The sequence below is a fragment of the Anoplophora glabripennis genome, unplaced genomic scaffold (genome assembly GCF_000390285.2).
Source record: "Anoplophora glabripennis isolate ALB-LARVAE unplaced genomic scaffold, Agla_2.0 scaffold280, whole genome shotgun sequence".
In the NCBI taxonomy this organism is placed as follows: Eukaryota; Metazoa; Arthropoda; class Insecta; order Coleoptera; family Cerambycidae; genus Anoplophora; species Anoplophora glabripennis.
The window spans coordinates 398,574-422,614 of NW_019416356.1; the positions used below are offsets into that span (position 1 = coordinate 398,574).

Consider the following 24,041-nt stretch of genomic DNA (forward strand, 5'->3'; position numbering starts at 1 on the left):
ATAACTCACTAATGACTTATGACTTATAACTCACTAGTGAGTTATTTGCCACATTATTCCTTTAAAACCAAAGAAATTGTAGTATCATTATATAGGGTGTTTCAGGATTAACTCGACAAACTTTAAGGATATTCCTCATAAAAAAATCAGAAAAAAATCAAGTATAAATTTTTTTCCATAGACGCTTCATTTTCGAGATATAGGGCGTTAAAGATTTTTAAAAAAATCCGAATTTTTTAAATAACTTCTAAATGAAGAAGGCTATTTAAGCCAAATTTGGCATCCAGAAGCACCCTTCCGAAAAATCAATTTTGCCATGAAACTATAAGAGTTAGGAAAAAAGTGAGTGTACATTTTTTGTCAATAACAAACTGTTCTATCTAAAAACAGCATTATTTTTTATTTTCAGTAGAGCCTTATTAATTTTTTTTATTATTTAATGAGTCTGAGTCCCCATAACTCCGTCACTGGTTGCTTGCGGGACTTCTACTTCTACGGGAAAATGGTATCTTATAAGAAGATGTGTCATGCCAAATTTGGCTTAAATAGCCTTCTTCATTTAGAAGTTATTTAAAAAATTCGATTTTTTTTAATCTTTAACGCCCTATATTTCAAAAATGAAGCGTCTCTGGAAAAAATTTATACTTGATTTTTTTCTTACTTTTTTTATGAGGAATATCTCCTTAAAGTTTGTCGACTTAATCCTGAAACACCCTGTATACAAGTGTTGGATAAACAATATTAAATAATTATTTGAATTTTCTGCACAAAAATTATTAAATAACGTATGTAGACAACATGTATAATTCCTCTCAGTGCAGTACGGCCTTAATTGGCGTAGATGCCAATATTTATTACTAATAATAAAAAAACATTTTTTATCGAAATACATGTTATACTTACTAATCCAACTCCAACACGATCAAACCACCTTCCCAAAGAACAAAACTCCGCCAATTTTACAAAAACTTTCAACGAAAACTGCGAATGCGAATTTCCATTTTTTCGCCCGTCCCCCCCGCGTAGCTACCTGCGTCGACACCTACCTATGAGCAGAGGACGACGCGGCGGGCTAGTCCCTACCCTCCTGACGGGGCAAGCACCGGGATATATAAACCCTCTTGGCCGCGGTGGACCACAAGCCATCTCCGACGACCAGAAAGCAACATGTGGTCCGCCAGCGTGGTTCTTGCCGTGCTTGCCGCGCTTGCCTTCGTCCAAGCTGCACCGAAAGAGGTGAGTTTTTGTGCCTTTTTCATTATTTTTCCGATGGGTTAGTTAAATCTATAAAAGATCATCTTACATGTGCTTGGGTATATATCTGCTGTTTAAAAAATATATTTTTTAATAATTCGGGGATGGGTGATAAAAATGTTGAGAAAAATTGGATGTTAATTGTTTCGTGATCAAATGCAAAGCATGTTTCTTGTACTGAAAAAAGTAACACTAATAAAAATTACACAAAATGTTACAAAGGTTTTTAAAAAGTGCACGAACAAGAAAGATGTAAATAAAAAACACACACACATTGTGCAAAGTATATTTATTTACAATGTCTTGTTATTTGTGATGTTGTACTGGTACACTTTAAAATGTATAATTTAATCTTTTACATGTTTTTACTATATTTGATATACACATAAGCCTAAATTTAAACTATTGTGTTGGTTCAACCAATTAAATTATACGCTTCCATATAAATTAACAATTTAAATAGGCAGCGATTAAAAAAAGTGTAAAGTTACATGCTTAATGTAATTTTACTTGTGTCACATAATTTTACGTAGCATTAAGGTTGTATATAAGATTTTTATGAGTGTGGAACTATTTTTTCTCGAAATATTAAATTCTTTTATTAACTATTAAAAAAGAGAATTAATGTATTTTTTCAATGCATTGTTCACATTTTTGGTAATTATTGTATGTTTAAAACTATACTAACTATACTTGTGTGTAATTTTATGTAAAATTTTTGTGAGCATGGAATGATTTTTCCCGAAAGTCTAATATTTTTTATTAACTATTAAAAAATAATAATAAACTAATGCAAACAATTAAAGAGTCAAAAGAATTTCAGAAATTTTTCCGTGATTTTTGACAGACTATTTAGGTGAAAAATGGTGGTATCGGGAACTAAAAATTTTTGAACATTTTGAAGCTCTAAGATTCTAGTTTTTAGATCTTTCGACCGAAATTTTGTAGGAGTTACGGTTATCATGCAATTCTAAAAAATAGCGCGACAAAAAAATTTTGAAAATTTTATTTTTTTTTGTGCGAGTCCACGGACTTGGAAAATTTTTTTCAGCTAATTCATTGCATGGACCAGATAGCCTGTTTATTCAGCTTCAATTTCCTTTTCTTTCAATTTCGATACGACCATTTTTCATCGAAATATCGGACTTTTAATGGAAAAGGATCTTTTTGTCTTCAATCATCGATATCTCGGCGACAAATGATCGTACAGAGAATTGAAGGGCAGTTTCGAAAACTGGAGTAAATTTCATAACATGCTACTGCAACTTTTCTGATTTTTTTATATTTTTTCACGAATTTTAAAAAACAGGAAAAAAAGTGGTAATTTATGGTTTTTATAAAATTCACGGCTAAATTATAAATATTCACGAAATGACTAATGTTAAACATGACTTTTACAGTTCGATATACCCAGAAGAACCCATCAAACTTTTGAAAAAAATTAAACGTTTTTTTAATACTTAAATACTTCATAATCATGATTAAAATGGAAAAAAAAAGTTTTTTTTAGGTTTTCTTACATTTTAACTGCAAATAACGTTTAAATTATGGGAAAAAAAATTCGAAAAATTTTCGAAAAAGTTTTTGAAAGTTGAAATTTTTTTTTGTTTTTTGAAAAACCTTCCGCATATGAAGAAAACAAAATCCAATTGTTTCTAGCACAATTCGGCTTTTTCGTTCTTTGCTTCTGTTCATCAACTTTTAATTAAATTAAATATATTTTTTTTTTCAAAACTACCCTTTTTCTTCTCTGAAAAACAAATTTCATTTTTTTTCATCAATTTAAACGTTATTTGCGGTAAAAATGTGAGAAAACCTCCATTTTAATCATGATTATGAAGTGTTTAAGCTCAAAAAACGTGACCCTTTAAATTTTTCAAAAGTTTGACTGTTTGAAACAAAGAAACGGTTCGCTAGATCGAAATTAAACTTCAGAGGGTTCTTCTGGGTATACCGAACTGTAAAAGTCATGCTTAACATGAATATTTTAAATTTAGCCGTTACTTTTCTAAAACCATAAATTTTTACTGTTTTTAAAAATTCGTGTAAAAGATGAAAAAAAATTTTTTCCGAACAGTTGCGGCAGCACGTTATAGGAAATTTATTCCAGTCTTCGAAACTGTCCTTCAATTCTCTGTACGACTATTTGTCGCCGAGATATCGATGATTGAAGACAAAAGGATCATTTTTCATTAAAAGTCCGATATCTCGTTGAAACATGGTCGTATCGAAATTTTAAAACAAGGAAATTGAAGCTGAATAAACAAGTTATCTGGTCCATGCAATGGCTTAGCTGAAAAACAAATTTCCAAGTCCGTGGAGAAAAAAAAAAAGAAAATTTGTAAAAATTTTTGTGTCGCGCTATTTCTTAGAATTGCATGATAACCGTAGTCCCTAAAAAATTTCGGCTGAAAGATCTAAAAACTATAATCTTAGAGCTCAAAATGCTTTTTTAATCCCCGATACGACCATTTTTCACTTAGATATAGTCTATCAAAAATCACGGAAAAATTTCGGAAATTCTTTTGACCCTTTAATTTTTTGCATGACTGTATTACTTTTTTCAATGCATGTTAATGTTTTTAGTAACTTTATACGTTTAATTTATAAAACTGCAAACGAATATCAATTTCTTTCTTCGTGATAACAATTTTGAAAAAAATTAAACTCAAATGTCTCATTGTCCAAAGCATATTTGTACTGAAAAAAGCAAGACAAATGTACACGTATATGTTGTCTAAAAGTATATTTACATTTTACAATGTATTTTTGAATTTTGTGTTGCACTATTTTAAATTTTAAAATGTTTTTTAAATATTTTTATTTTTTTTATCCACATATAAGTGTGAACTAATTGAATATTTTTTAAATTTTATTTTATTTTTTGCTCTCGAATTTTTGCCTTATTTTAAAGATATTAACCTAATTCCAATAAATTCAATTGCCTTTCTAAAAATCCCACCAAGGTATGCAAAAGATATTTACGTCATAGGACAAGATTTCTGACTGATAGTAGTTATTTTCCGCAATTTCATCAGTTAGGAATCTGGTCTATAAGGCTGGGGTATCGAAGAACATAACTAGACTTCATTTGACAGGATTTTTCACGGAAAAATTTGAACTTATTTAAATACGGTTCAATTAAATTGAATTGTTTTGGTTCAACCAACTAGATTTTATGCTTCGATATAAATTAAACTTTTCAATAGGCAGCAACAAAAAAGTGTAAAGGTACATACTTGATGTAATTTTACTTGTGTCAGATCATTTTACATTAATATACAGGGAGTTTTCAAAGGAAGTAGCGCAAATGGTACCTGTGAATCTACAATTAAAAAGAGCGCGTTTTGCAAAAAATTAACCTTACTTCACCCCTTAGATTTTCAACCATCCGTTCTTCGAAAATTTCTGCACCTAGGAGGTGGTTGAAATAGCATCCCCTAAGTTATTTTTTGCTACAACTGTTTGTACGTCTCAAATAGCCTGTTTTATTTTAAATCTTTTACCTTTCTTTGCCAATTTTTTGTTTTAGAACTAACCGTTTATTTTTTATTGTTTGCATACAGCAATCAAAACTGGGATTTTCCTGTATAAAAGTTAAGGTAATAATTGGATATTCGTAATTTTAGATCAGATAAGCCAGATCAGAGTTAAATTACATACTAGACATTAGAGATTGTATTTTTAATTAATGTATCGCAGATATTTCCAAAACCAGTCGATACAAAATGACAAAAAACTTTTCACAGTTCAGTTTTCTAATTAACAATTTGAAACTACTGTTGAACTTTTTAATTCTTTCCATTTTTCGGAAAAAACGATGGTATATAAATATAAACTAATTTACTCTTAAATTCAACTGAAACTATTAAACCCATTTATTCGAAATTTTGGTGGATGCGCTGGTGATCGAGGGTGTTAATGATCTGTTCTGTTAAACTTTAATGTCGGATTCTACGTCACCAATCAATAAAAAATAGTTGTATATCAAAACTTTGATAAAAATGATTTTAGATTCAACAATCGTTTTACAAAAAAAATGCAGCCTTAATTCAGTAAAAGTAAACAGATTTTGATTTAAATCATTCTATTAATCCTTTTATTCGTTCTGTATCAATATGGACACTTTCAAGAAGTTTCTGACTACGGCAAAGCATTTAAAGCTAAACACTAAATATATTGCACTTTTTTACCAACGTTTCGAGAGTTTTTTTACTTCTCTTTTCAAAAACATAGGTGAATGCACTAAACTAAAAATATATATGTATATTATGACTTCAAGTAAAAAAAACATAATTAAAAATCTTCCTTTATCTTTGAAGACAATTTTCATTATTTAAATGTTCAGCGATATTTTTATAAAATTATTATGTTTCCCTGTGTACCAGATAGTCCACAAAATTCATTTATAGGTAATTCGGAGACAAGAATGAAAACCGCGAGTTGATCGCCTATTTTAAAACAAAGTAAACGTCATCTATCCCCGCTATTTATTTTGAAGATCAAACAAGGCGAGTTTAATGGTCTCAAATGCCACTTGATCGTGCTAGGCGCTATTTGTTTTACTTAATTGTGCATTGGCTTCCACTTAATTCAATTCGGACACCTGATATGGTATATCCGGATTGCGTTCGCAGTTTTAGCGGTCTGTCGCGTTTGATCTTTTATGAATTTCGCTCGAATTAATTATCTTTATTGCGCAGATGACACTCTCACACAACCAGAATGACACTCTATCAAAATTGGTTAATTTTTTATATCAGCTATGCAATTTGTTGAATATTAATGATAAAAGCTATGATTGAAACGAAAAGCTTTTAGAAAAAATTGTATTTTGTAAAGAACGATGTCCAACCAAAGCGAGGTTAATCGCAGATAGAAACAAGAATAGGATTTACTCATTTTTTTTAAATATTATTTAATTTTTTCAATGACACCTGTCAACTATGTATTTTTTCATTTGTACAATTTGTATAGAACATTTTTATATAATATATTAAATGAACGTTATTGGGCCGATGTCGACAGTATATTTTCCGAGGGAGTTATTATCCTATAACTCCCGTGATGAATATTAATTCCTGAGGTGGTTCATTTCTTTCAATAATTTCCTTATATTTTTTGTCCATTTAATTTTTTATCAATTATTAAATAAAAGAGCAATGTACTGTTTTGCACGAATGATTTCCACTTTTTTCTCAAAATATGGGCCATTTTCACTTATCAAACAATGTTTTTAAAGAGTACACGTCAAAACGACGATTTAACAACTAAAAAACAAAATATAAAAAACAGAAAAAAAAAAAAATTAAATTTCATTCTTTTTCTCGCTTATTTTTGGGAATTTCCAAAACAAGTTATATGAAAAAGTTGTCATTTTGATACGTAATATATAGGGTTAAAAATCGCCCTGTATAGTTTATCAAAAATTGGTGAATAAACTTTGAAGGAGTAAAAGATCCAAAATATGCACATTTTAGGCCCTATCAAAAAATATATTTGAGCTTTATGCAGGGTGTCCGCAAATTTCACAGACAACATTTAACTGCTCGACGACTTCACGACGATAAAGAAATACGATCTACAAAAAAAGTTAAATAAAAACTTTTTGGTTTTTGAGTTACAGGCCTTCAAAGTTGTCAAAAATAAAACTAATTTTATTAATAACTTCATAACACTTTTGCCGATCGCGTTAAAATTTGGGACATTTATTTGGACCATTATGGCATATTATTTCTTAAAGTTTTAGTCAAATCGATATACTGGATGTTAGTTTTCTCCGGTTACATCTCCTTTTTAGCGGCCAAAACTTTTACAGTGGTCGTATTTTTTTTAAACGGGCAGCAACATTGAAAAGGTTGTTTTATATAAAAAAAATATTGTCTCTTGAGAAAATCGCTTACAGAAAGCCATTCTTGAGAAAAATGGCATTTTGAGTTCAATAGGCGACGAAAACAACATGTCGATGGCTGTGGTTATCAGGTAACGTCATTATTGTCGTGTTTCTTTAGGATTCTCATCACCCCACACATGCAAATTATGAAGTGTCCGCAGTGTACCAAAACAATGAAACATTTTCATAATTTGCATGCGTGGAGCGTTGAGAATCCTAAAGAAACACGACAATAGTGACATTATCTGATAGCCACATCAATCATCATCTTGTTTTCATCGCCTACATCGCCTGTAACTCAAAAACTAAACATTTTTTATTTATTTTTTTTTCGTAAATCGTATTTATCGTCGTGAATATGCAGTTAAACGTTGTCGGTGAAATTTGCGGACACCCTGTATAGCTTTAGTCGTATTTTTCAGGATTTTTTTTCTCTATAAATAGCATCTTATCAGCTACTTTAACAGATCGGTAAAATTAAAGTAAAATTGTGGAATTTGGTGACGAATAATAAAAAATTTCATTTATCTCTTTTCATTTTGATGTTACTACAACTACAAAACACTGACAATTTCATTTTCTTTTTTAAAGTTTTAAAAGTATGTAACTGCTTCAAAAATAATTCTTATGTAATTACCTATAAATTCTTTTATCACCTTCATACAGGGTGTTTTGACTATTCCCGTCGTTTTCGAGAAAATTAATAGCATATTCATATTCAGCATCCCAAAATTAGAAAAAAAATACTGGTTTCATACTTTTCCTTTGATGGACCAAAATTGCATGTGTTCTTTGGCCAAGTATTTTAACTACACCCTGTATTGGATTTAGAAAGTTTGTATAATTAATTTGAATTAGCTTAATGCTTCTGAGGTAACGCAAAACTAATTCCAAATTCAAGACGATTAAAACGTCGCCACCCAAACGTTATCAAATAAAAGAACAATTAAAAGAGTTTAAAGGTGGCGGATTTTTTCGGGGGCGGGAAAATTAGCAGGACATAACCGTTTACGGGTGTGATGATAATTGTCAATTATAAATCACGTCGCCGGAGGTTTGTTCTAATTCGGCGTAATTACGAAAAGGACACCTCTCGGACCCGCTCCTCAAAAAGGTGAAACTTCGTAACGAATTTAGCAGCCACCTCCGGAATATTTCAAGAGATGAAAGATAAAGGAATGTATTCTTAATACCTTGCCGCTCACCTCGAACCGAAAAAGTAGGAAACTGGTAATATATAGGCGGTCAGAGATGCCAACGCTTGTTTTGCTAACTTCTGCGCGGCGAAAAAATTGTCTAAAGTTGGCAGACGTGCCGGGAATAAGGTAAATTGATAATGCGGGGGGCGGGACGGGTTGTTCTTATTTTACTTTAAATTGCTTGTATGTGGTAGCCCTGTAATTCACCCAAAGAAACGCAAAAAGTACGAACTGTAATTTTGGACTTTTTTGCAACAATTCAAGAGATAGAAGAATATTATTTACAATATTAAAAAATATTAGCAATTGTAATCATGTAATAATACTTTCGTATAATTCCAGAAAAAAGTGGTAGTCCTTTTATGACAATAAAATTTAATGATATGGTTCTATGAATTCTACAATATACGGGATCTATTCAGAAAATAACCGAACATTTTGAATTGCGCGCTAATGGAGATATTTAATGATATGCGGTTGGCAGCACTGCGTTGCTCATAACCTCCACTGTAACCACATTAGTCCGGTCAAAATAGACATTTCAAATGACGAAAATTCCGACAGAGCTAAATTTTGGGGGAGACCTTGGGTACACCATCAGAAATAAAGTGTCAAATGTCCCCATCGATCCCATGTGTGCTAAAAAAGTTATTCGGGGTCAAAGGTCAAAATTTGAGGTTTTTTGATTTTTTTTCGAAAACGGTAAGTTTTACCAAAAAAGTAGTTGCGACAAAAATTATGGATCTTAAAATTATCTACAAAAATGTTTCTTATACTTGTTTCCTAAGAATCACCATTCCTGAGATATCGCGATTCTAATAGTTGAAGGAGTCACGTTCTACATGATATGCACACATTTCCACACCACCCGTGAGGTAGTGTACTTTGGCGCGTTTTTTTTAATATGACAGGGATAATAATCTTTTAACTGCATGATGATTATTGATATTGGTTATTGACTTTAACTGTAGTTCTATTTCTTTTGATATTTTAATCTGATTCATAGTCTTCAAAGTCGACTTCAACAGTCATGTCTTCTTCGATTTCTTCTTCTTCTTCTCCTTCTTCTTCCTCTTCTTCTTGCTGGATGTTCATAAATTGTTCAAATGAAGATGAATCAGCTGTCTCTTCATCGAAATCACATGAATCTTCGTCTGTTGTATTCAACTGGACATTTGAGCAAGACTGGCTTTGGCAATTTAGTATACGCTAGAGAACACAGTAACCCTACTCTTCTACAGCCGCATTTAGCACTACAACCTTTTTTGCAATTGTAAAAAATAGTGTTTAGGAGTTTTTCCGGAGCAGGTGGGAGTAAAGTTTGAATCGGTTCCAAAGTATTATATGTTAATTCCCAAACCCAGTCGACTAGATTCAGTTGATTGCCTAGCCATGTCTGAACTTGATAGTATACTCGATACAAGTGTTGATTAGCAGAAGCCGATGTTGGAGGAAGACAAGATAGTTGTACTTGTTTCTTGTTTCGTGTATTTTTTACAAAAGTCTTTACAATTGAGTAGCCAGATGTTATTCAAAGCCATGCGGGTAGAGGGGATTGACTAAGGGACTGAGTTTCTTTTGAGTGTATATTCTCAGAATAGTATAGTTTATACATACATGTAAAAGACACAAATAGGCATTTTTACTTGTATTAAGTGCCTGACTATGTATATACGTGGCATATACAGGGTAGGAAAGTACCGATGGTCTATCTGAAGTTACGTGAGAGCGATAAAGTAAGCCATAGAAATCCATGTGATAGACAAGGATGGGTATAGTGAAGGCGTCTAATAGTCACCGCCCATTTCGTCCTTCCACAAATAAGAAGTGGATCTTATTTGGTCAATATTGGGCATTTTGATAATTTTACACATTTTTGATAATATTTGAACTAATACTGATAGTTTCACTCATCAAATTTTATTTGTACCTACTCATACTAATAGAGGCATATTTTTTCACTCAATCGAGTGGATAGAAATTGATACATTATTGAGTGAAATTGAGTGAAAATAAGTTAAATTTTTCTTACAGTGTAAAGAAAACTAAACCACAAATAAATTTCAAACAACTATGATTTTGTGAAAAGATAGTGTGAGAGTTATTTTCGATTTATTTAGTTGTGTCGTAAATTCTGATTTTTTTTGGACTTTTGGTCTTTTTGTACTTAACTGAAGGTCCGTAATTTTTTTAGGAAGCAAAGAGGTAAATTGTTTTAAATAAGGTTTATTCTCTCACCAGGAATTATCACCCATTCGCTTCCGCAACAATGCAACAATTAATTAAGTGTGAAATCTAGATAACATATTAGGAGCTGTCAAAATAACTTGGTAATAATTGCATTCATTGTTTATATAAGTGACATTCACGTTATAAATAAAATGCAATAAAACACTATATTTATAGAAATTTGGAATTAAATTTAAATTACCTTTAGCGCACGTAAAATTGCAATAGATAATAAAAAATTTATAATTAAAATAAAATATCAAAGTGACCTTCGATCCCTAAATACAATATTTTCCGCCAATAAACTGACTTAATAAAAATAAATTTCACTTATAATGATTTAAACTGACACTTAATTTTACAGACTGCGTAAGTTTCGAGAGTATATTTTTTAAATTAAAAAAGTTGTACAACTTCAAGTCTGACTGATGCTGCCAAAACCACACTTTTTACTACGCGAAATAATGTTACGTTCAAAGGATTAATTTACTGGAATCGTTCTACTAATTTTTAATACAGAAATTAATATCCTATCGGTACTTTTTGAACGTGTAGTTTTTTATAATCGAGTAAACACGGATTTTTTAATGATTTTCAGTAAAAAAATAACGTGTAGGTTTAGTGTATCGCAACCTGACAATTTTAATGCTACTTTATTCGTCGTGGTCAACATAAAAAATAAATTCTCAAAACCATCCAAATTTTTATAAATGTATAGTGGTACATAACAACGACATACGTTATTAATAACATCGTACAGCATGTCCCGGATAATTATGATGGGTCATCGGCAATTAATATGACTAGGAGGCGCGCTGCAACCGATGCACCAGACAAACGAGCCGCAGTTATGACTTGGACGTGACGTAACCAAAATAGGTGGTTAAATAAGGGAGGGTTGTGCAGTGGCGTCAAGAAGTATGTGATTTTTTAATTGTTTTGTGCAAGGAAGATAATCTAGAACACCAAATAAAATAATTGCCATGGTTATTTTTATATACAGTGTGTCCCCAAAATTCATTTTTTTTCCAGTTGAGATTTAAAAAATCGCTGAAACAGGTCAATTATAGTCTGTTTAGAAATGAAAGAGAGTAATAAAAGCTTATTATGTATGCAAATCGTAAATAAATGTAGTACTGGTGCTTATATTCAATATTTTTTATATTATGTATTTTCCGTATAGATGAGGTGTACTTTTAAAAAAACTTTGTGCGATCGGACTGTACTAAATTGTAGCAAGTAGCTAAAATTTAATCCCCACAATCCGTCTTTGTCTATGCCGCTTCAATTTCTCGGTCCATTTCTCTTATAAGTAAACAATATAAAAACAGCATTTCAAAACATGAGGCTACTTTAAGCATCATAACCGGGTTAAGAGGGTTTTTAGTAATTCAAATAAAATTATTCAATATTATTATCAAAATATTTATTTAAATTTAATGAATTGACTTTTATTCCACACAAAAATATATGTATTTTGAAAATTCAAATTATGGTGAGTAAATGTAGTGTTGTATAAATGTACAATAAAGAAAATAAAAAAGTAGGTATATTAAAATTCATCCTCTGAATATTCTGATGAATTATCTTCGTCTCCTAGATTGATAACGATAGGTTCCACAGTAACGTCAATTAAATTATCGAGTTCCCACATTTTCTCCTCTTCTTTTTGTACATGATGTATACATCTTTGCCAGTTATCTGCAGTTACTCGTTCCAAGGAATTTTTTAACAAAATTTTCACGTCATTTAATTTAAACGTCGTATTATTTCGCGCTACATCTTCTTTTAGCTGTGCCCAAACTAATTCGATTGGGTTAAGTTCACAGTGATAAGGTGGTAACCGTAGTACCGTTATTTGGCGATTTGTTGCCATTTCATCGATAACATATTTTTTTCTGATCTTTATTAAGATTGACAAGTGTTAAAAGTTTCTTTTTCACCATATTTGTTTCAAAAGAAATGTTTTTTCCGGATAACCTTTGAATTATATCGGTATCTTGCCATACTTTTGTTACAGTATATCCCTCGTGGACCCAAGTTTCATCTACATAATAAATATTCCTCCCTTCGTCACGGAATTTTCTAATTGATCTTAAGTAGGATCTTCGCCAACAAATAATGTCATCTTTATCGATAAGAACTGACTTCCTGTTCTGCTTTTCTAAGCAAAAATTCAACTCTCGTAAGACGGCCCATAATTTGCTTCTACTGATATTTGGCAAATCGTTGTCCTCTGAAAGTTCACTTAAAATTTTGTTTAGCGTTGGTATTTCTTTTTTAAAATAAAATGAATGTACTTTTCTGCGAATGACATTTTTGAAGAAATCATCTATAACGACTTTTGACCTCCCTGTAGATGATTTTGGGGGATTTACAGTATCTTGTTCATTCTTTGTTTCCTTTAAAAGTCTGTAGATAGTCGATTTTCCAATCCCTGTCGTTTTTGTTAGCATTAGTGTTACCCGATAATTACCTGAAACGAAATATTACCAGGCCCATGGCCGGTTCTTATCTCGGGGTTTTATTACTCTCTTTCATTTCCAAACAGAGTATAGTAAATAGAAATTATTTTTTTTTGCAATATTTTCTATTTTTTATTTTTTAACCAGCCTGTAGACAATCTGCCCCCCATTTTTATGACTGTGGAAACTAATATGTTATTGTAAATAATATTTAGCATCTATAGTGATAAATTCAGCTTGCCGAAACAAAAAGTCGCGAAATGGTAATTTCCCAGCTTATTTTCCTGGCCTCATGAACAATTAGGAATCTTGCATCCGATGTCTAGACATTTATAGTCTTATTCCCTACACGATTCCTTAATATGGATTACAATGACTAAGATACTACTATTTATGACTAAAATACAATCATATACTTACTTTTCTTTTCTTTCCAGGGTTCCTCATATAGAGAAACAGCAGGAAGGAGTCCAAGTAAGTTCGCCAAAAGATTATCCCAAATACTAACACTTTTACAAACAAGCACCAAGCTACAGGGCCCTAATAATCATATTAACCTTTCGAATTTTGCGTAACGTAAATATCGACGTAATTTTAGAGCTTTTCTCCCCAGCATTCCATCTACTTTCTTTCCATATTCAGTGTAAATATTGCCGTACATGTTTATAATCTTAGCTTGCCATGCATATTGTTTTCTTTCAATACCTTTTACGCACTGTTCTTGAAATTGATATCACGCGAGGCACGGCCCAGTTTCGCACATGGCTTACGAAAAAACACCGCAAATTGTATTTGCTAGCTACACTGTTGTTTTGGCGAAAATTTTGGATAAAATATATTATGAACACTAAATAGGAAGAGTGAATCTTAAAGTAATATTTTAAACTTACAAATATTTACGGAGAAACTAGTTCTTTTAAAATCGCCCCACCCACATTACATTTTGAGAACTTCTGTCCATGAGGAACGTAATCATTTATGTGTTTGTCAAATCATGTGTCAATGAAATTATTTAGAACCAGACCTGATTTTTTTTGTTTTACAAGTTAAATCTAACTATAATGTGCCGTACCTAAGGGATTTTAGTTTATTTTTAACTAAAATTTATTAGATGGTTTATTTTTAAACTAAAATAACTGATTTTATGAAGTAGTCTTAAAGTCTTCTTGAAAAATATACTACTTAGATATTTAATTGCTATAAAATACATTTAGTCAAGAACGCAGTCAAGCTAAACGTGTTACAATCTTCCCATCACCATGAGTACAACAAAAGACAATGCTTCACAGGTTTTCATAGCAGACATAACCTCTAAATACAGCATATAAAAAATTAATAAAAAATAAATTGCAATGCACAAATCACAAATATTAAATGTGAAATGGGGAATAGATATTTTGATTTTCTACAAATATACTTTAAATAATATAAAACACCTCACTACTTGAACGATTTTGAAAGTACTGACTCGTTTACCGCAAACCGCAATACTTGTCTCGAAAATCATATGGTAAATTGAACACTGAGATTATAAACTAGATGCGAATATGTATACAGGGTGATTCAGAACTTACCCAAAAATTTTTAAATATACAGGAGACTTACAAATACAATTTTGTAAAAAAAAATTAAAAAGGGCAATTTGAAAATGAAGTGATTTAAAAATACACTTCTGCACAACACTGGAAACTGGTTCACTGTAAAATCTGACCTTACGCAGGGCAAAATATGCAGTCGGCGACCGGCACGGCGGCAAAGTGTAATAAAAAATGAACGGACAACAAATTGAAAGAATTTCTTTCCCAATGAAAGAAATAAATAAAATTTTATATCAGTAAATTCAACTGCTTTTTACATACCTGATGTTACAACTGTTCAAAATTTTGAGCCGGTTTTAGCCAGTTTCTACGAACTATCACAAATGTTGTCTTGCTTCACCATAAATTAAAACGATATCCATCAACTCCGAGTTGCTATAAACGTAAGCCATTTTTGACGCTTGAAAAACTAATGTAAACACTATCGCAACAACGATAATACTAAAATCGGATTTCAATATTCGGAATCGCTTGTGGCCACGTGGGCGAATGATGCTAGAGACTGCAGTAGCCCAGCGATGTAAAGGTTGAAAATACTACAACTTCAATAATTTTTTTCTCGGAAACAATAAGGATTTTACAAATTTTTACGATATAGACTTCATTTTTCATGAAGTATCTATTCCCAAGTTGTGAAGCATCATGTACAGCCAGAATTGTCGAAAACCATTACCGGGTAAGATTAGCCGATAAACATTTTTTTTAGAGTAATTTCTTGAACATATCGTCTAAAAAATGTTTAGTTATTTAACTTCTTCCTATTTTATATAAAAAGTTAAAAATTAAGAGTTCTGTGTAATACCGATAACATGATTCATCCTAGACAATTTATGTTATGCGTAAATATCACAGTGATGTGGGCGGTTCTCAAAAAGTTTTCTTTCTATGCACAATACTCAAAATGACGTTTTAAAATTTGTTTAAATCGCTTTTGCCGAATTTGATTGATGTTCAATCGCTAATTAAAACGGACAACTTAAGACCTTCTTATACAATAAGATTTTAATCTATATTACGCCAAATATTTATGCAGCCCTCTTCATATTATCGAAACACGCGTAAAAATCCCTAAGTACCGCAAAGGACCTCACACGGTGTGATAATATTATTCATGGCTACCTGGACAAATATTGATGGTATTGATTCGATTTGGACGGCAGCATATAATCAAATCAAGGAGGGCGGGAATGTCTTACTAAACACGAGTGTCGTCCTAATTTAACATCGTCAGCGACTAGATAACTAAGAAATATGACAGACTGCTAAGTAAATTTGTAAGGATAATACTGTAATGGACAATGGTATTAGTACATATCCCTAACAGATGTTGAATTTCCAAATCTGACCGGTTAATACTTTTCTGTAGAAAATTCTTATCCAAACATTGACAGAGTGTATATTAAATTTTTAACCAAAACATTCCATTTCCATGTTGTGAAAAAGTAAACTCTGTGTCAGTCTCCACATTTTAATAATCACCATTTCCATTCACCAAATGGGAAACACTTTTATTTATGATTTTAAGAAACAAAATTCTATTAATTTTTGAGTGACTAAATTTCAACGACAAACGGAGAGATTTGGTTAAAAGGAAAATGGCAGTTTGTGCTTTAACAAGCCAAGATTAAAAATACATTTTTGGAAAAAAATATTAATTCAACTAATAAATGCGTAGTATGCGTACATATACCGAGCCCGAGTTAAAAATATATGCATCACAATTTAAAATAAATAAAATCTGACATTTACCATATTGAACTGGAAGATTAAATTCTATAAAAATAAATGGATATTAGAATTTTTTTTTTCAAAAGTCTAAGTATAATTTTGTTTATTGAAATAACTTTTTCCAAAATGAAAATTCGTACACTTAGTGTGTGCTTATTTTGTATCAAGACAAAAAAATATATAGTCCAGTCGGCAGAGGCCGAAAAGTTACTGTTGGTGACATTTTCTTGATAACTCGGAAATAACTACACAGGAATACTTTAAATAATGAGTACAATAACAGGCTAATTTGCTGACAAAGTATTTTATCAGGAAAAAAAGTAATTAACAATTTAATCGTGAAAAAACTTTTTTTAATAGTTTTCTTTAAATAACTCAGCGGGATGACATTATACGAAAAAATGCTTAGGATATGATTTTGTTCGTAATAACAAATGCTACAAAATGGCGGTGGTCCGATTACGAAATTTGCAATAACAAAGCCGTGAGATTGAAAAAACGGTATAAAACGTAAATTTTTTAAAGTTGCTTTAAAAATGTCAGTTATAAACAAAAAGTGATAAAACTTTCGAAAACTATAGTTCAATATATATACAATAATGACGCTAAAGCCGAAAATCAGGAGAGCAAAACTTTTTGTTCTATAAGGTTTTATACATCCATCGGCATATGAAACTCGAAACTTTGCCAAATTTGATTGAAGTTTTGCTGACACTTGAGCACAATTACCTACAAGTAAAAAAAAAATAATTTTCAACGTTTACATCCTAAGCTTCTTAACATTTTGCGCCTGTTAGCCATAGTCGTACTTTATTCAACATAAAACAAAATCGTACGTGTGGGGTAAACCTTTAACTTTTCATTTTCGAGCGCGAGCTCTTCGGCGCTTGTATACTATTAGAAATATGCAACAGTAAATTTAAACAATTGTTTACTTAAAGTTAAAGGTTTACCTCACACGTACGTTTTTGTTTTATGTTATGTTGAATAATGTACGAGTATGGCTAACAGGCGCAAAATGTTAAGTAACTTAGGATTTAAACGATGAAAATATTTTTGTTTTTAAATTGTAGGTAATTGTGCTGGCTAATCTACCGTAATGGAATATTTTATAAATATACATAAATATACGCCCAAAAATTAAAAAAACGGTGACGTATAAAACTAGGGTGAAGTATAAAACCTTACCAAAACTGCAAAAATGAAGATACTTGAATTTTGCAAATTGCTTTTGGTTTCTGCATATTTACACTATGTGTGTACCAAATTTCAAGTGTCACCAAAGCTTCGAACAAATTTGGCAAAGTTTCGAGTTTCAGATTCCGATGAATGTATAATACCTTAAAGAACAAAAAGTTTTGCTCTCCGGATTTTCGGCTTTAGCGTCATTATTGTATACAGGGTGGTCCCAATTTTATGCAGGAAACTTCAAGGGCAGATAGATCTCTTTAAAATAATAGTTGTTTGCCTTATAAACATAGGTCTGGAACGGCCTCGTTTTATAGATACAGGGTGTTGAAGTTGTTAAAAAAATTTAATTTTTTGTTTATATCTCCGGAGTCTATTAACCAATCTCAATAAAATTTAGTACAGATAATGTATGACAGTAGGCCTTGCATTACCTAAAATATTAGCTCTAAAGGTTCAACCAGTGGTGTACAACTGGACAGGATCACCCTCTTTTTATAAAAAACCTACGCCACTGTATTTTTTACAAGTTATTGTAATGGATTTATATTCTAATGCACAAAATACGTAAAATAGATAACTTGCATTTTTCCGTAAATTTCACCGTTCTCAAGTTATTCATACCAATACAATCCCCTTGTGACAGATACTTCTAACCATAATATTACAATAGTATTTATGTTTATGGTTAAAAGTAAGTGCAATTTGTAAGCACTTCAACAAAATTCTTTACACTCGTCGCTTTCATCTTTTTGGATTAAAAACGTCTCGGCAACTCAGGATGAGTAAATCGAAAATTTGAAAAATTCCACATAAAGATGGTAGAAATCCGTACCATTTACAACCTGTGCAAAATTTACTTCCGGAAGATGCAGAGAGACACCTGAATTTTTGTCAGTAGTTGTTAGAGTCACAGCATAATCCAGAATTCTTACTAAAAATAATTTGGATGGAAGAAGCTACGTTCAATCCTCATGAAATTCGAACAAGATCTTTTCAAGACAAATTTTCTGTGAATTTTCGCAATAAAGTTTGTGGACCTTTCTTCTTGCTACCATCCAAATTTCCAATAATTTCTAAACTCTCTAGAAAACCATCTATTGGAATTATTACTTTCAAGCATAAACATAAATATTCTTGTAATATTATGGTTTGAAATGTCTGCCACAAGGGGATTGTATTGGTATGAACTTGAGAACGGCGATCTTAGGGAAAAAATTCTAGTTACCTTTTTTACGTATTTAGTGCATTAGAATATAAATCCGTTACAATATGTTGTAAAAAATACAGTGGCGTAGGTTTTTTTATAAAAAGAGGGCGACCCTTGTCCAGTTGTACACCACTGATTGAACCTCTAGAGCTCGCATTTTGAGAAATGCAAGGCCTACTGTCATGCATTATCTGTACCAAATTTTATTGAGATCGGTTAATAGATTCCGGAGATATAAACAAAAAATCAATTTTTTTTAACAACTTTAACACCCTGTATCTCTAAAACGAGGCCGTTCTAGACCTATATTTATAAGGCAAACACCTATTATTTTAAAGAGATCTATCTACCCTCGAAGTTTCCTGCATAAAATTCGGACCACCCTGTATATATTGAACTATAGTTTTCGAAAGTTTTATCACTTTTTATTTATAATTGACATTTTTACAGCAACTTAAAAAAATTGACGTTTTAAACAGTTTTTTCAATCTCACGCCTTTGTTATTGCAAATTTCGTAATCGGACCACCGCCATTTTGTAGCTATTTTTATTACGAACAAAATCATGTTCTAAGCATTTTTTCGTACAAAGTCATCCCGGTGAGTTATTTAAAGAAAACTACTAAAAATCAATTTTTTCACAATTAAATTGTTAATAACTTATTTTCCTGATAAAATACTTTGTCAGCAAATTAGCCTGTTATTGTACTCATCATTTAAAGTAGGCATGTGTAGTTATTTCCGGGTTATCAAGGTATGACACAGGCCGAACCACTACGAACTGGACTAATATTCGATAATTATTTTCTAGAATTACAATAAAAAAAAACTCATGCCATCTAATGACAGCACCCCATAAATAAAGACCAAGTACAAAAATGGGGTGTGCACCAACTGTTCACATGTTCCCATAAAATGAAGTAATATGTGGCAAAAAACTTGGGCCCGTATTTTTTTATTTTTGTATGAAATTAGTGTCTAACTGACAATTAAAAAAAAATTTAAAATTGATGACTTAAAGCATGTTATAATTGCGTCATCTTTTAACAGGAAGCTCAACTAAAAATCTCATACCCGTATCCTTCTGCGTTTATTTACTAATAGAGTGACAACGAGAAGTTACTTGAATAAAAAATTTTCCGTAACAAAATATCCATATTCCAGTGTAAGTCTAGTACGTTACAGGGTTCATGAGAATTTCGTACAGTTCGAATGGAGATTTTTTAAATAAAATAATAATTTATATAAAAAGTTATTAGCGAAATTGCTTGTACATTTCGAATTAACTTTAATTGTAAAATAGTATTTAGCGACAAAACACTGTTTCTTTTTTTTTTGGGGCCAATTCATGAAAATTAAAGAAATTCCTTGATAATCTCAAGTTTTCCAGATTGGTATATATCCTGATTAAATATAGGCACGAAATTTCGGTCAATGGCATATCAAATTATTTAAAGAAATTAAAAATATTTTTTGAAGTTTAACACCCTGTATCTTTCTAACGAAGCGCCCTAGATAAAAACTTTATAGGAAAGACTCCCCTTTAAATGCACCCAAGAATACGAGGTTTCATTTTTGGTCACTATTTGTGAATCGCCCTGTATATGTAATCTGGTTTTGTGACTACGCATTCCCTATTGGAAAATGTATCCTCGTAAACCCACACTTTATTTATTCATTTACTTCATACTTTTCTTGGCCATTTTCAACCTTTACTATACAAACTTTTTTCTATATGGCTACGTTCCGAATCGATGGGTCATATTTACAATTCTGCAAGATTTTCGATGTGATGTCGCGCTTGGTTCAGCCGACTGTGTCTAAATACTCAATTAACTTGGAAAATTGGCGATTAGTTCGGTCCTCAAATCGGAGCCGTTTACTGTGTGAGTTTTTTAGAACGCGACTGCTGTAGGTTACACTGTAAATAAGACGCAAAAAGTATCTTGTAGAATTTCAAAGACGATATTAAATTGTTAGTTTAGTGAATACATTATATAATTTAGGATAATGCCCAGCAGCTTTGCGTAGCTTTTCACGCATTCAAATAATCATATATGAATAGTTATTCTCCCAAATACAGGGTGATTCAGAACTTATCCAAAAAAATGAATGTACAGGGGACTCTTACAAATACAATTTTGTAAAAAAAATCAGAAAGGGCAGTATGAAAATGATTTAAAAATACACTTCTGTACGGCACTGGAAACTGGTCCACTGTGAAACAACCATTTTTGATATTTGGAAAATTAATATTAACACTATCGTAAAAACGTTAATACTAAATCGGATTTCAGTATTCGGAATCGCGCAATTTGGCATAATGCCTAGTAGCTTTGCATAGCTTTTCTCGCATTCAAATAATCATATATGGATAGTTATTATTCTCGCATATACAGGGTGATTCAGAACTTATCCAAAAAAATTGAGTGTACTGGGGACTCTTACAAATACAATTTTGTAAAAAAAAAAAAATCAGAAAGGCCAATTTTACTCGAAATCCATAAACGATATCAAAATTTTGTAAGAGGCAAAAAATCTTCTAAAATAGTGCTTAATTTTAAAAATATAATATAATTCTGTCGTTATTGGCGTATATACAAAAGAGTTACGGGATAGCCAGTGGCGCACAGGCACTAAAAAGAGAACATCCTGTATTCTCACCAAATTCTATATTTACATTGCCCTTATATAAAAAAAATATGTATACCAAAATTGACGTTTCTAAGAAAAACAGTTTTCAAATTATTTGAAAAAAACTAGGTTATCTGTTCTATATTTATACACTTTTGTATATAGGTAAGTTAGGTAAGTCTTGTTTTTATCCAAGGAACCTGTGGTTAAGCGTTGTCCATCCTTTTCAGAGACACCCTGTATAAAAAAAAGTGGTAAAAAAACAATTTTACCCTTTTTTGTTAATAACTTTCGGAGAGACAGAAATAAATAGAATTTTGCAAAAACTATTGGCCCCACATCGCCCATCTTTCGCACAGTTTTGAAGAACAATAAAACTAGTAACTTTTAGGCATATCTATAAAATTCCAACAAATAACAACCAAGTTATGGCTAATTTAAAAAATGCTGTTTTTCCAAGATTTTTTTATGTTTTTTTAAACAATTTATTCGATTCTAATCTATCAGGCGCCATTTTGAAGGTCTTCTTATTGCGCACATTTCGTCTGTTGAATATTTTCCTTTAAAACCAATAGTTTTTCCAATATATCGGAAAAACTGATTTTCGACCCAAAAAAACCATGTTGCTAATGAAAAAAAAATGACTCACGAGATGAGAGCCTTCCCCTGCACATTTCAACAATAAAATAGCGACGTCAATTAATCGATGTTCAAATATTATAGTGACGCGACTATTAACTTAACTACTCGTCGAATTTAAACTAGATGTACACTTTAAAGTTTTGCATTCTATTCAAGAACTGGGAAAACTTTCACGTATTGTCGGTCATTCTTATATATGTACGGATAATGATGCGGCTAAAGCATTTCATGGAGAAGAGCTGTTTATTCTTTGTCGAGGACTTCCACACAACAAGCTAACTTTTAAAAAACATGTTAGTATTTACTAGCGTTGGTAGATCATCCAGTTACGAAAAAAAACTACTATATAACTGTCTTTATTAACACTTTTTTAAACAAAATAAGCAACGATGGTATAAAAATACGATCACGTAGTTTATTTAATTAAACAAAAAAACAAAAAAACTGTCGAACGGTATTCATGGCTTGCTGGGTTTGTAAAACATTCTATTGGATATTTTAAATTAATTTAGAACAATATTCCAGTAAAATCAACGTTTTAGTTTTTGTAGAAAGGGTGGATATTTATATGTAATTTAAATCTAAAGGATGAAATTTAGCCCACGTCTGCTTGATTGTTGTGAATGTACGCAAAAACTTATCAAACTATCACGGTGTGATGAGGTTATGCAAAACCGTCGGTAACCTTACAGAAAATTCGTGATAAAGAGATTAAGACAATATTTGAAAGGTCTCGAAAAAAGTTTTCATCTAAATGAACGAAAGAGATTTATACAAGGTGTTTGAGGTTCATGTACATGTACTTTTACTTTCATCGCTAAAATTAAATAGCATTTCTTTGGATATTTTGTAAATATTCTCAAAAATTTATAATTTTAAGAAATGTTTTTGGTAACGCTGTATATAAAAGCTTTTAAAGTAAGTAACGTTGTAAACTGTTTATAAGCCATTCATCAAAATAAACAAGCAACATCGTATTTTGCAGATATTCACCGCCTGCAGAAACGAAGTCTAGATGGTATAGGTGGTGGAAATCTGATAGGCAGAAGTCTTGATGGAATCGGAGGGGGAAGCTTAATTGGAAGAGGTCTCGATGGCATTGGAGGAGGCACTCTAATGGGGAGGGGCCTTGATGGTATAGGTGGAGGAAATCTAATGGGAAGAAGTCTTGATGGAATCGGAGGGGGAAGCTTAATTGGAAGAGGTCTTGATGGCATTGGAGGAGGCACTCTAATGGGAAGGGGTCTAGATGGTATTGGTGGAGGAAATCTAATGGGAAGAAGTATTGACAGCATCGGAGGGGGAAGTTTAATCGGAAGAGGTCTTGACGGACTTGGAGGAAGTAGTCCAATGGGAAGGGGTCTTGATGGGATTGGAGGTGGCACTCTAATGGGAAGAGGTCTAGATGGTATGGGTGGAGGAAGTCTAATGGGCAGAAGTATTGATGGAATTGGAGGAGGTAGCTTAATTGGAAGAGGAGTAGATGGACTTGGAGGAGGCAGTCTTATGGGGAGAAGTCTAGATGGGATTGGTGGGGATGGTGGACTAATAGGAAGAAGTTTAGACGGTATTGGAGGTGGATCTTTGGTGGGAAGGAGTTTGGATGGAATTGGTGGGGGTAATTTGATAGGTCGAAGTTTAGATGGCATTGGAGGTGGCTCTTTGGTGGGGAGGAGCTTGGATGGTATTGGTGGGGGTAATTTAATTGGAAGAAGTCTGAATAACGTTAGAAGTGGAAAATGAAATTAAAATATGTGATATATGTGATGTATATTTCCGTAATAAATGATTCCAATCATCGCTTAGTTTATTTATTAAAATCTTTTTAGTTTGCAGATAAAGCTACTTTTCACAGTATTAACTCTTGGTATCTAACTCTAATGTAGCAAATAATTTTAAGGAAAAAATATTCTCTTGTTTCAAAATAGAATTACTTTCAGTAAAAACACTCGTCAATTTTCTAATCCATTCTTTAAGCATGAAAAAAACATAGATGTATATT

At 31.8% G+C, this 24,041-nt stretch overlaps 1 protein-coding gene across 2 annotated transcripts; it reads left to right on the forward strand.

The window, feature by feature from the left end:
- The first annotated feature begins 1,148 nt into the window (after positions 1–1,148).
- LOC108910679 (glycine-rich protein 23-like) lies at positions 1,149–23,839 on the forward strand. 2 transcript variants are annotated; one of them, XM_023454241.1, is made up of 4 exons: positions 1,149–1,236; positions 13,478–13,514; positions 23,025–23,498; positions 23,538–23,839. In XM_023454241.1, exons 1-4 carry the CDS (start codon positions 1,168–1,170, stop codon positions 23,780–23,782), a joined length of 825 nt encoding a protein of 274 aa, XP_023310009.1. In that variant the 5' UTR covers positions 1,149–1,167; the 3' UTR covers positions 23,783–23,839. The 2 variants fall into 2 exon arrangements, with proteins under 2 accessions (XP_023310009.1, XP_023310008.1); XM_023454240.1 differs by having other exon boundaries at positions 23,025–23,839.
- Positions 23,840–24,041: the final 202 nt, after the last annotated feature.